The sequence below is a fragment of the Bos mutus genome, chromosome 6 (genome assembly GCF_027580195.1).
Source record: "Bos mutus isolate GX-2022 chromosome 6, NWIPB_WYAK_1.1, whole genome shotgun sequence".
Taxonomy (NCBI): domain Eukaryota; kingdom Metazoa; phylum Chordata; class Mammalia; order Artiodactyla; family Bovidae; genus Bos; species Bos mutus.
This window is the reverse complement of record NC_091622.1, coordinates 24,209,881-24,224,026: the sequence shown is the minus strand read 5'-3', so window position 1 is coordinate 24,224,026 and position 14,146 is coordinate 24,209,881. Positions and strand designations below refer to the sequence as shown.

Below are 14,146 nucleotides of genomic sequence, written 5' to 3'. Positions count from 1 at the left end.
CAGAGATCATTGATGGAAAAAAAAAAAAAAAGTGGAGTAAAGAAAAAATGCAAAATAAATGGCTTGGAAACTGAATACTTTTCCCATTGAATTTGTTTCCACATTGGTTCACTCTTTTTACAATAGGTCACCCATCTCAGGTAAGTTCTATTGGTAAGTGTCTAAGAAGCACTAATAAGTAAGATAATCTGGTCTTAATCTGTAAGATAATCTGAGAAGTAACTCAAATGTTACCTAAAATAACATATGAATTAATGATATATGATATTTATTTGATTTTTTTCCAAATTCTCTTTTGTGAACTTTGCTTTAAGAAAAAAAGCCATTTTGTATTTTTGAGACGTGAGGAGCAAGGTTTCTCCTAGAATATTTATAACTCTAAGAAAATATTACATAAAATATTTGACATCCAAAAAAGAGACGAAGCATTCAGTTGGCCAAAAATTCATTTGGGTTTTTCTATAATGTCTTACAGAAAAATCCAAATGAAGTTTTTGGCCTACCCAACAGAATCAGCTCTATTTTATTCTTTCTCCCAATGATTATGGTCAGAGTAGCTTATCCTTCCAGATTTGCTGTAAATTACTATCAGCTGGTACTAGGTCATCTACCTATCCCTATCATCTCCTCCGCTACAGTCTGGAAATGACTTACTTTGATAAGAAGCCCCTTTCCTTATATTTGGTGCTCACTTACATAGCCAGGAATCAAAATAATCCACTTGTTTTCATGTTATGTTCTGTGATTCATACCTGTCCATAACCTTTTCACAAGGATAAGATGTGTGGTTAGTTGCTCAGTCATGTCTGACTATATGACCCCATAGACTGTAGCCCACCAATATCCTCTGTCCCTGGGGATTCTCCAGGCAAGAATACTGGAATGGGTTGCTATGCCCTCCTCCAAGGGAATGTTCCCTACCCAGGGATCAAACCTAGGTCTCCTGCATTGCAGGCAGATTCTTTACCATCTGAGCCACTGGGAAGCCCTTTCACAAAACAAGGTCGTAAACAAGTGATTATCGGATGAAGACATTAAAAATGAAAAAACAAAAGAGTAATATGTCATGCATTTAGGTATTCATTCAGCTTATTATATCCTTATGTTTAGAATTGTTACTACACAAGTTATAATAAATATGACCTTTACTTTCAAGGTGCTTGTAGTCTGGTAGAGGAGATATGCACACAAATGACTATGAAAATAAGTGCCACAAGTCAGTTATAAATATCAGCATTCAGAAGAGAAGTAAATTGCTTCTCTATGTTGCTAATCTTCCACTGCGCAGGACAAGACTGAAAACTCTTGGGAAACAAGTATAAAGAACACTCATTTCTTACCATCACCTCCAGGCACAGGTGGGCAACTACCCACCAGATAAATTTAATCTATCTTTGGCCACCTCTATTTGAGTATTTTATTAGGATTTCAAACTCACCATGCCCAAAATCAAATTCACCTAAATCATTTCCTCCTATCTTTCCCCAACCCTGGTGCCAATCTATTTCCCCATTTCTGTTATTCAAATAACTTTCTCTTTACGTCTCAGTTATTTTCTCTCATAATCAGTCAATAATGTCAAATCACAAACTGTCTACCTCCTTAAAGCTCTTCATTGACCCTTCTTTTCATTTTATTGATTTTAATACCATTTGCACCATTTTCTTTAGTTTTTATTTATCCTGACTATAATAGTCTAATCTTTATCCTGCTGACAGATTAATCTTCTCAACTGATAGCCCCAAATATATAATTCTCATGTTCAAACACATTTAGAGTCTTTAAAATAGTTAACTATCTGAGTCAATGTTTCTAACCTCGGCATTCAACATATTCTGAGACTATATTTCCAGCACTTAACCTCTGTCCAACCTGTCACCTCCTTATATTTCTAGACAAGAACATAGTGCTTTAAAGTTCTGACTCAGAAATTTCATCCATCCAGGATCTCCAGTTTTTCAAGTTTTGTGTGAAGCCTTTGTTGATATTCCTACACTCTAAACTAAGCTAGTTGTGAATTCTCCATAAACATTATTTACTACTTAAGACTTCTAATATAATCAAACTTATAAATTGGGATTAGAGTTAGGGTTGCAGGATGAGCCAACTATGTGACTCATCCTTCTCTTCCCCCCTTCTAGGGCAAGAGTTGAGTCTTATTGATCTCTATAAGCCCCAGCATCTAGCATAGGATCTGTCTTATAGTGCATTCAATCTGTTTTTTCTCTGTGAAATAGAATGTTCAACCCCTAACAAATAAATTTCAACAAGCAGTTAAATTCATCTTTAGATACCAATAATGTGATGTTTACCCTGCTTGCAAAAGCCTTGAACATTTTAATCTTTCCTAAGTTAATGCAAAGTTCAAAGAGGCAAATGACACTTGAAAAATAAATTACTTCCAGGGCCTCCTTTTTCTTGGACTCCTTCTTCATTTAATTTTTCTCATTCCTGACAGTCAAAAACTCATCGATCTAGACTTAAAAGCCAGAGGAGCTTAAAAGCCACTGTAGGGGTCTGTTCAGTTTTAAATACAATTTAGAAAATCTTGAAAAAGAATGACAGTTCCTTTTCAGGAAGCTCCCATACATATTTCAATAGACAGCTCTCCAAATTAGAGATTGTAAAATATTATACCACCAACGAAGTAATAGAAAAAGTCACTCACTGCCATGCAGAAAGATTTCCTTGATTTTTACAAAGAGTACAAAAGACTATATTTATTTAAATCTGAGACTGACAAAAAAATTAGAAAGAAAAAGAAAAATAGTCAATTTCTCTGAAAGATCATTATTTAGGAATAAATTACCATGCCAAAAAAAAAGCATGGACCTTCTTGACAACTTGTGAATTTAAGGCAGATGAAATGCCTCCCTCTGTACCCCTATAATCAACCCTGCTGATGAAATATGTTAAGTATTCTAAGCTTGGGGAACATATAAAGCTTTGAAATCAATGTGTTTCCGGTACAGGGGATTAGGAAAAGAACTTAATAAATCAGCTTAGGAAATGCTTCATTTCCTGTACCATATCTGGGAAGGAAAACATAAAACAGGCAGAACCAGGTGCAGCAAAATCATATACGTGGATGGGAAAATCTCTTCCAGTTCCTTCTGGACCGCACTCAGCTGGTCAGTTTATGCTCTCTGGAGCTAGTGCTTCTTTTTCTAGGATAAATGGGGTAGATTTTACAGACATTTGCCTTAAATTAACAAAGACTCATTGACAGAGGCTGAAGCAGATAGTCATTATGTAACTGTTGTCTCTGCTCAAATGAAAAATTATTTCACTTGGGTTAAAAGTTCCTTAGAAAGAAGATACTACTAACAGAGAGGTTGGTATCATTGCCAGTGAGCTAACAGACCTTGGTATTTTCTTAACATGACCATAACAGAAAAAAAAAAAAAAAAACCTGCCAGGTCATCTCTGGGTTATCTTTCACATTTCCATCTTCCTTACAATCAGGTTTTGCAGCCTGCTTCTATGGATTCTATTCCAATTTGCGTTCAAAAATACATGTAATCCAGAGTTTAACAATGCAAGGGACGTAGTGTACTTATTGATGTTTGCAGACCTGGGATGGTAAGAAGCTGAACTCAGACGTTCAGAATTTACATTGACCTGACATGTGTTTATAAGCAGTGTTTCTCATAGCACCGATTCTGATCAATCTCTCATATGCAAACTGCAGAGTTACTTATAAGCTAGTGCACTGATTTCTGTGTCACCTCATGAATAATTTTTGTTCTGAAAAAAATCAGAACTTTGTAAATCATCTAAGCTAACTTTTGGTCTTAATACCCATTGCAACTTAAATCTGGAAGCTCCCAGATGGGCTGTAATCAATTGTATGTGACTTTGTAGTGTTTGGGTATTTGTCCTAAATGTATACACATATTTTGAGAAATTAAAGATAAATATTGTTCAAGAAGGAGTCTATTTATTTTTTCTTACATAATCACTGCAAATTGGAATTTTGTAATCAGTGGACTTTTGAAAAGAGCACATGCAAAATAAAATTAAGGGCTGTGCTGGTAGCTCAGATGGTAAAGAGTCCACCTGCAATGTGGGAGACCTGGGTTCGATCCCTGGGTTAGGAAGATCCCCTAGAGAAGGGCATGGAAAAATAAAATTAGAATTGAGGTTTTTTTTTTTCCAGGGCTCCTCAGAGTCAGAATTAATGTGTCTCAACTGTGTTCTTTTATGATAGCATTTTGTATTTTGGTTTTTGCACTTATTAAATCTGTCTTGTGTTAGAATTACATGTTTATTTCTCCCAGTTGTGTATTTACCACTGTGGGCAAGGACAATGTCTTACTCATTTTTGCATACCTTTTACTGCCGAGTACATGGTGGGAGCCTAATAAATATTGATTAAATTTAATTACTTACAGTAAATCTCTCTGGAAGGGTTAAAAGTCAAATGTAATCCTTTCTTGCAACTGGTTATTAATATAGTCAGGGCTTATATAGGTGCATATATATATATCCTTTATCTAAGTTTCAGATTCTGCAATCAGTAGGGTTTTAATGTCTATAAATTCCCTGAAATGTTATGCAAAATATTGTACATACATGTGTAGATATGTGCTATACACTTTAATCAAGTGACTCTCCTCCTTTCTCACCCTCCCCTCTCAAGATATTAAGATTCACTTCCCCAGGGAGTTTTATCCAACCTCTCAATTTATCAGAGCCAGAAAACAGTTAGGACAAATAATTGGCCAGCAACTGCAACACAACATTTCTGATTATTACAGCCTTTCTCCATACATGATAACCTTCTTATATCTAGACTTACATCTGAAAAAAGTACATTTTTGAGAAATAGCCCATTTTTAACCAGCATATGATCCTCAGATTGTGACTTTCCAAAAAGGCTACTGTACATACTCAGCACCTTTAGGATGCCATGGAACACACTGGAAGGCCGCTGCTGCAGCAAACGTTTTCCTTCAGTGAAAACAAGCATCCTCTCTGTGGAGCCTTTTCCGTGCACTCTCCAGCCACACACACACACTCAACTCAGCAAATGCACTGCTGCATCTGCATTTCAGGGCAAACTCCCTGAAGGTAAACTGAGGCTCAGAGCGTCTGACCGGTGGTTTCTAATCCACACCATCAGAAAAACAAGAGAAAACGGTACCTGCGATTTGATCATTGCTAGAAATACTGGACAGAAGAAGACAAAAGATGGTGCCTTGAAGCAGCTTCATAGTGCCCGAGGATGGTCACAGCGGCTCCTCTCTCCAGAGTCAGGCAGGGACAACACCCTCCCAGCCTGGCAGGGCCTCAGCAAATGGAAAAGGTGTGCTGGATGTGAACAGCCACTGCCCATTCCTACTTATTTCGGAGGCTCTGATAAAGAACGGGAGGAAATGCACACACTCCCTTTGGGAGTTCAACAGAGAGGAGATTTATTGTTTCAGTCCCTTACAGGAACTCTTTTTTTTTTTTCCTCTTCCTTTGGCAGCCACTTGTGTTTTTGTTACTACATTATTTTGTTCTTCTTCAACAAAAAGGTCAGGATGGGTTTTGAACAGAAAGAGATCTTTCTTGAGAATAGATCATACAGGCTTTCTAACTTTTGTTTTGAAAGTGTGTTTTGGAGTGATTATAAAGGGGTGACTCGGTTTGGATAAAGAGGCTTTAACTGCCCGAGGGTTAAATTTTAAAGCAGAATTCACAAGGAATCGACTTCTCTTTTTCCAACTTGAAAGCCAAATTAGTAAAGGCCACCTTCTGGAAAGAAAGAAAGTGAAGCCGCTCTGTTATGTCTGACTCTTTGTGACCCTGTGGACTGTAGCCCACCAGGCTCCTCCATCCATGGGATTCTCCAGGCAAGAATACTGGAGTGGGTTGCCATTTCCTTCTCGAAGGGATCTTTCCAACTCAGGGATCGAACCCAGGTCTCCCGCATTACAGGCAGACGCTTTAACCTCTGAGCCACCAGGGAAGCCCATCTTTTGGAGATAAGTGGAAAACTTTATGAAAGTAGATCATGCTCTGAGTAAGGGAAAAGACCTCTTATTTAATGGCCAAGGAAGTTTTTCAGGATATTTCTCATAGAATTAAGTAAAATCATGTGAATGGCCACTGGTCATTCCTAGTCTTATTGTTGGAATCTGATGAAGGAAAAGGAAAAATTACTTATAATACTCCACAGATACTCTTCTCCAGGAAATGTGATTGAAAAGGCACTGCTGGGGTGGGTAGAATGCTCTTGTAACAAATCAGTGAGGTTGAGAGAGATGGAGTCCTTGGACCAGAATACCAATCAGGCAAGATCTTCAGTGTATCAGGGATCTCTTTGATGTTAGCAGCAATTGATTAAAACATGTAATGCAGCCACAGTCCTGGCTAAAATCCCTGTGTGTGCCAAGTAATTCTACACTTCTCCCCAGTCACAGGCTGCATATCTAATCTCAGCCAATCATCCTTTTATATACCTTCAGGCATGAAGCCCTGTGGACAAAAGAGTGTCAATGGATCAATACTAATTCATCTGCTCCACCAAGAAAACTATTCCCAAATTACAACTCTACCTGTTCGTAAGGAGAACACACATTTCACGGCTGCACGGTGCTGGGCAGGACTCATGACAAGAGTGGTTAGAACAAGTCACTGATCAAATCATCGTAAAACACTAGTTTGTTTTATCCTAAGTTACACCAAGTCCCAGAAGAGCCTCCAAGTGTCTATTTTGTGTATAAAACTTAATTTTACTCTCCCTTCTAAGTAATTTTCTAAAACAGACTGCCTTTGGAGTTGTTACTCAATTTAGCATATCCTGGACAGTATAAAGATAGCAATGTATGTGAATAGATGTTACATGCATTTTCCAGAAATAAATTGGGGTGTGGCCAAGAACTCACAGTGGAGACTTCACATTACCTCACGTCCTGCTCCTTGTTCTGTTTTAACTCTGGCATTTTTAGCGCTCATGGTCACTTCTTTTTTTTTTTTTTTTTCATGGTCACTTCTGATGTTGGTTAAAATCACTGTTGCAGGGATGCAACAAAATTTTTATTTCTTTGATTTTGATGCCTGATTGCAAGGCATTTCCGTGAAAAAAATTAGATGCCTATTAGAAGAAAGCTTGATAATAGAAAATTAGGTATATTTAAAAGATAAGTCCTGTAGCTGAGAAAAATAAAGACAAAACCCGAGAAATACTTTTTTAAATGGCTTGGCAAAAAAAAAATGGAAAACTAGGAGTAATATGGTGAGTCAGTTTCATCTTAATTGATGAGAAGGTACTTTTAAGGTAAAACAATTTGTTGAAACAGTGGTGATTGCAACAAGTTACAGAGATCAACGGCATAAAACAGAAAGCACAAACACAATCTATATACAGCTATCTACATATATACATAGACACAGATACATTGCCCATATGTGTGTGTGTGCGTCGAGAGTAGATATAGGCTAATTTAACATATAGTAAACGTGATGAGTAGAATGGATTATTTCATTAGCAATTTTTTACAAGTTACAAGTGATCAATTCAAAGAAATACAGGAAGACAACAGAATGGGAAAGACTCAAGATTTCTTAAAGAAAATTAGAGATATCAAGGGAACATTTCATGCAAAAGTGGGCACAATAAAGGACAGAAATGGTACGGATCTGAGAAGAAGAAGATATTAAGAAGAGGTGGCAAGAATACACAGAAAAACTATGCAAAAAAGATCTTCATGACCCAGATAACCATGATGGTGTGATCACTCACCTAGAACCAGACATCCTGGAATGTGGAGTCAAGTGGGCCTTAGAAAGCATCACTACGAACAAAGCTAGTGGAGGTGATGGAATTCCAGTTGAGCTATTTCAAATCCTAAAAGATGATGCTGTGAAAGTGCTGCACTCAATATGCCAGCAAATTTGGAAAACTCAGCAGTGGCCACAGGAGTGGAAAAGGTCAGTTTTTACTCTAATCCCAAAGACAGGCAATGCCAAAGAATGTTCATACTACCACACAATTACACTTATCTCACACGCAAGCAAAGTAATACTCAAAATTCTCCATGCCAGGCTTCAACAGTACATGAACTTCCAGATGTTCAAGCTGGATTTAGAAAGGGCAAAGGAACCAGAAATCAAATTGCAAACATTCATTGGGTCATAGAAAAAGCAAGAGAATTCGAAAAACATCCACTTCTGCTTTATTGACTATGCCAAAGCCTTTGATTGTGTGGATCACAACAACCTGTGCAAAATTCTTAGAGCTGGGAATACCAGACCACCTTACCTACTTCCTGAGAAATCTGTATGCAGGTCAAAAAGCAACTGTTAGATCCAGACATGGAACAATGGACTGGTTCAAATTGGGAAAGGGGTATGTCAAGACCGTATATTGTCACCCTGTTTATTTAACTTCTATGTAGACTACCTCATGTGAAATGCTGGACTGGATGAAACACAAGCTAGAATCAAGATTGGCAGAAGTATCTTCTGCCTCAGATACACAGATGACACCACCCTTATGGCAGAAAGTGAAGAAGAACTAAAGAGCCTCTTGATGAAAGTGAAAGAGGAGAGTGAAGAAGCTGGCTTAAAACTCCACATTCAAAAAATGAAGATCATGGCATCCGGTCCCATCACTTCATGGCAAATAGATGGGGAAACAGTAGAAACAGTAACAGACTTTATTATTTTGGCCTCCAAAAATCACTGCAGATGGTGACTGCAGCCATGAAATTAAAAGATGCTTGCTTCTTGGAAGAAAAGCTATGACCAACATAGACAGCATATTAAAAAGCAGAGACATTACTTTGCCACCAAAAGTCCATCTAGTCAAAGCTATGGTTTTTCCAGCAGTCATGTATGGATGTGAGCATTGGACCATAAAGAAAGCTGAGTGTCAAGGAATTGGTGCTTTTGAACTGTGGTGTTGGAGAAGACTCTTGAGAGTTCCTTGGACTGCAAGGAGATCCAACCAGTCAATCTTAAAGGAAATCAGTCCTGAATAGTCAGTGGAAGGACTGATACTGAAGCTGAAACTCCAATACTTCAGCCACCTGATGTGAAGAACTGACTCCTTAGAAAAAACCCTGATGCTGGTAAAGATTGAAGGAAGGAGGAAAAGAGGATGACAGATGATGAGATGGTTGGATGGCATCACTGACTAGATGTACGTGAGTTTGAGCAAGCTCTGGGAATCGGTGATGGACAGGGAAGTCTGGCGTGCTGCAGTCCATGGAGTCTCAAAGAGTCTGACATGACTAAGTGACTGAACAAGTTATAACCATCTTAAAAAATCAAAGTTATCTATCTACTTCAAATACCAAAATACTATCTTATATGTTAAAATTTAAATGTAAAAATCAAAATTATAACATTCTGAAAGAGAAATAGGTGTATGTAACTAGAGTAGAGAGGCTATTTTATGCATAAAACCAAAAGAAGTGTTCTTAAAAGAAAGTTTTGATTTGTTTTCTTATATAGAAAGTAAAATATTTTTGGTTCAACACACAATAAGATGAAAAAGCAAATTCTAATGCCTGTAAAAAATAATACATAATAAATATTTTAATTCTTCATATGTAAAGACCTCTTGCTAATAAATAATAAAACAATGACTCTGCACCTTAAACACAGACAAAATAACATCATCATGGAAGAAACAGAAGGCCAACAAATGCAAAAGCGTATTTATCTCAGTAGAAATCACAAAGAATGGATGTTCAAGAATATAACAATGTTCAAGATATAACATTTTTTATTTTTTGCCTTCCCAATATAATTAGGTATATTTTCTGACAGGTCCCAGTTTAAAAGAATTTAAGGAAAGTTACTGTCTTATTCTTAGTATATGATTTTTCAGGTGGTTGTTACCTGACAACATACATCAAAGTTCTTGATACACCAAAACAACATACACCTATATTAAAGAACCATACTCTTTGAACTTGCAATGATATGTTTAGGAATTTAATCTAAAAATGAAGATGCTCATTAAAGTTTATGTTATTATAAACATTTGTCAACATTAATTATTATGGAATAAGATAGAATATTTTGCCACAAAATACCAAAGAAATTGTTATGGATATGGAAACACATTCATGATATTTTGTTGCATGTTCCTGTGCATTTACATGTACATATATGTATATACCTACACATGAATGTATATATATATATATATATAATAGAAAATATTAATAGTGCTTATCTCCTGGTAGTGAGCTGCAGATGGTTTTTATCTCATAATTGTTTATTTTTCTTTAAAAGTTTCTCAGAGCAAAACATTATTTCTATCTTTAAACAAAACAAAGTTTTTGTATGATCTGATACTTTTTGTTTAATTTAATATTTTGACAGAATATTAATAAAACATTTTGTATTCTAACCTACTTGAATGCTTTAATTATTTGAAAGCTAGATAATTACTTAATAATCTATGGCTTAAGAGTGCTTTAATAAAAGAAAACCTGGGAAGAGACCTAAACCACCTTAACCTGAGAGATGAAAAGATGCTTTTTCTTTTTTTTCCACAATTTGTCCTCTGTATTCCTTGCTGAATCAGAAAGATAAGCTGTTGTGGGGTCACACAAAAGCAATCTCAGAACTCTTTACAAGTACTTCTTAAAGTCAGCCATTGACTTCTTTGACACTGAATAAGTTGTATAATGAAGACTCCAACACTGATGAGTGTATGTTAACTTGTGTGGTACTGAAAAGATTTATTCAGCCGTCATCATGATTGAACCCTCAAATTAAACTTCCTTTCCATACTTGATTCTTCCTCTCTGCCAGCTTGTCACTGAATAAAATAACCTAAAGAAGTAGGAAGACCAAAAAGTGATCATGAACTGGCAAAGAGCATGAGATCTTGTGTTCAAATCCCGCCTCCTTCCTTTAGTCCTCGGTGGCTCTACTGAGTTACTCAGCCTCATTAAATCATATTCCAGGGTCTTCTAAAATTGTATATTAAAGCAAACAAACCTTAAACTTGTAATTTAGGCTGAAATAAATTGTTTTAGATCAATGGTATATTTTCATGTTGTTAAGATTTTTAAATAAGCTGTATTATTCCAAAGTGATAACCACTTTGCAAAAAAGTATTCAGATGATGAGAGTTCCAAAATATTGTCAAGAGCAGATTAAACAGAGTCTCAATTCTTTTTCTCAGAATTTTATTTCATGTTGCACTTTTCAGATTTTTAAAAATATCAGGTCTGTTCTCTGGTATAGATAGAACCTAACAAATTATTTTTGTTACTTCCCTATCTGAAATCCCTGGTGGCTCAGATGGTAAAGAATCTGCTTGCAATGCAGAAGACCTGGGTTCAATCCCTGGGTTGGGAAGATCCCCTAGAGAAGGGAATGGCAACCTACTCCAGTATTCTTGCCTGGAGAATTCCATGGACAGAGGAGCCTGGTGGGCTACAGTCCATGAGATCAAAAATTGTTGGAAACAACTGCGTGGCTAACACTTTCAACACTATCTAAGATGGTAATTGGAGTATCTCCTGAGAAAAGAGTATTGAGAAAAGTATTTAGAAATACTAAATTTAATACTAAATTCTAAAAAGTATTTAGAAAAGTATTGAGAAAAGAGCTGAAGATAAACAGACTCATGTACTAAAGATATTAAGTCCCTCTCCTGCAAAGCCAAAATGGATATGAGGATCAATAGTGGGTCCTGGAAAAGGGAATGGCAACTCACTCTAGTGTGCTTGCCTTGAGAATTCTATGGACAGAGGAGCCTGGAGGGCTACAGCACATGGGTTCACAAAGAGTCAGACATGACTGAATGACTAACACATTATACAACAATGCCAGTAAAATATCTTCCTCACTTCCTGTATTTCTAGTAATCAACTCCTAGTGTCTCAAGGCTGATGCTATATTATTGCTCCTCAAATGAAAAAGGAGACATGGCAAGCTGATTTTTAAAGCTTGCAAAGAACATATTTTTTACATTCTACAATTGTTGTTTACGGTTGTTCAGTCATATTGGACTCTTTGTTACTCCATGGACTGCAGCACACCAGGCTTCCTTGTCTTTCACTATCTCCCAGAGTTTGCTCAAACTCATCTCTATTGAGTTGGTGATGCCATCCAACCATCTCTCCCTCTGTTATCTCCTTCTCCTGCGTTCAATCTTTCCCAGCATCAGGGTCTTTTCTGATTAGTGGGTTCTTCATATCAGGTGGCCAAAGTATTGGAACTTCAGCTTCATCATCAGTCCTTCCAGTGACTATTCAATGGTTCATTACAATTTTACACTTCAACATATAAAGACAGTTCTTTCACTTCACACCAACTTGATAGGGTTCAATCTCGTAATTCTTGATATACAAGGACATAAATATGGAGGAATCATAAAAACACAGTAGCTCATAGATAAGATTTACAAAAAATTATTTTAGAACAAATTCTTAAGTCATCATTTTTCAGGAGTAACCTTGACAAATGGTGAATGAATTTGCATATCCAACAGTTGAAATGACTGCAGTTCATTATTCTGTAAAAATGTTCTCCTGTTGGACCACTCTTGTTAAAAAGTTCAATCACCATTTTTCATCCTCATGTCCCTTAAGGAGCTCTGAAAATCATTGCCATAAATTGATTTCTTTTTGTATACAAAACTGAACTTAAGGATCTTTTCCCATTAATCATATAGATCATATTAACAAAGAAATGAGATTTTTACCAGAACTTTTGGGCAATAAATGAAAGAAATCATTGAGTTATATCTAATGAAGCACAGGTATGGCTACTTCCTTGGAATTCTGGAATATTTAAATGAACTCAGAAATAAACAGGCAAACATAAAGTACTTCATTATTTACTCAACTTTCCATTTAGCTCAGCTGTTACTACATACTCCATGTCCAAGATTTCTGCTCTGATGTCTTATTTTGGGTGTGCTGGAAATAGTATCTTAGGGAAATACTCTTTTTTTTTATGTCAAATGACACCTAATAAAAATGAGTGAGCAGTATATGCCAAGGATTTTTTACGGATATATTTATACAAAAGTGTGATGAAAGTGAATGGCATCTCAGTGCTGTCACTGTTTATATACGTTCCATCCGGCTTAACTAAGCTACCTATTCAGATTTTGCTCCTTTTTTTCCCTACCCATTTTAGTTCTTATTTTCAGTTTAGCAAATCCCTTTTGCATTGTTCATCTCTGTGGCCATTTCGTAATACTCAAAGGAATCTTTCATAGGACCAGATCTGAAACAATTTAAAAGCAAGATGAGGTGATTTATTTACTTCTTCCTTCCAAACTTCCAGACAGATGGAAGTTGAAATTAATTCTCTACAATCTGGGTTGTTTCTTTCTCTCCTTTATTTTTTTCCAAATAAAGAAAGCCAGCTACAGGCACAGCTCTCTTGTATTCATAGAAACATATAAACTTAAAATTAGAAATAGTGTCTGTACTGGTTCATTCCTCTTAATAAAGCACTCTTTACACATAACTAACTCAGTGAAAGAATTACCTTACTAATGTCTTTGGGGCTATTCCCCAGGAATTCAAGAAACTGCTGCTTACTCTGTGTCTATTTCTTTCTCATTTTGGCCATTCTCTCCCAGTATCCAGTGGGTGGCCTCTACCTACCTGCTGTTTCAGTTTGGTCTTCCCTTGGATGCTGTATCTCAGAACAGCACTCTACTAACCTGTGAAGAGATTTCTCAGATTATGAAATTCTATACCCTCCACCCTGACTCTAGCCAAAACCAGCTGAAATTTGTAGCCAAGAATTTAATGAACATCTAGATCCCTGTATTACGCAGGCTCATGTGACTAGTTTTAGACAGAGGCTTTACACAAAAGTAACATGTCACTTCCAGGACGATGCATAAGAGCCCATATGAGTCCTCTATGTGTTTATTTTCCTTCCATGGCAACCTTTGAGACCGTGTATCCCTGATGGAGCAGTCTGTGTCCCTGGGTAATTGTGTGAAGCAAAGCCCTCCATCTCCAACAACACAGACCTGTTCTGAATTTGTATGAGTCTTACATAAATATTTATTTTATTAAGCCACTTAGATTTCAAGTTTATTTTGTTACTGAAGGCTATTTTGAACAATAGAGAATTATATTTATTACCTTCACTTGAAAATCTTGATTTGATAGAATTATTAGGCTGGTGAAAAGGTAATTGCAGTTTCAGACCATGAATC

The 14,146-nt window shown here is 36.5% G+C and overlaps 1 protein-coding gene across 4 annotated transcripts in view; it reads right to left on the bottom strand.

Moving 5' to 3' along the window:
- Positions 1–5,407, bottom strand: part of EMCN (endomucin) — a 132,407-nt gene extending 127,000 nt beyond the window's left edge. For 2 of the 4 annotated variants that reach the window (XM_070372097.1, XM_070372098.1), the window contains exon 1: positions 5,147–5,407. In XM_070372097.1, coding sequence (XP_070228198.1) covers positions 5,147–5,216 — 70 coding nt within the window. In that variant the 5' untranslated portion in view covers positions 5,217–5,407. The remainder of the gene's footprint in view (positions 1–5,146) is intronic. The other 2 variants (XM_070372096.1, XM_005897694.3) reach the window with 2 other exon arrangements.
- Between the last annotated feature and the right edge of the window lie 8,739 nt (positions 5,408–14,146).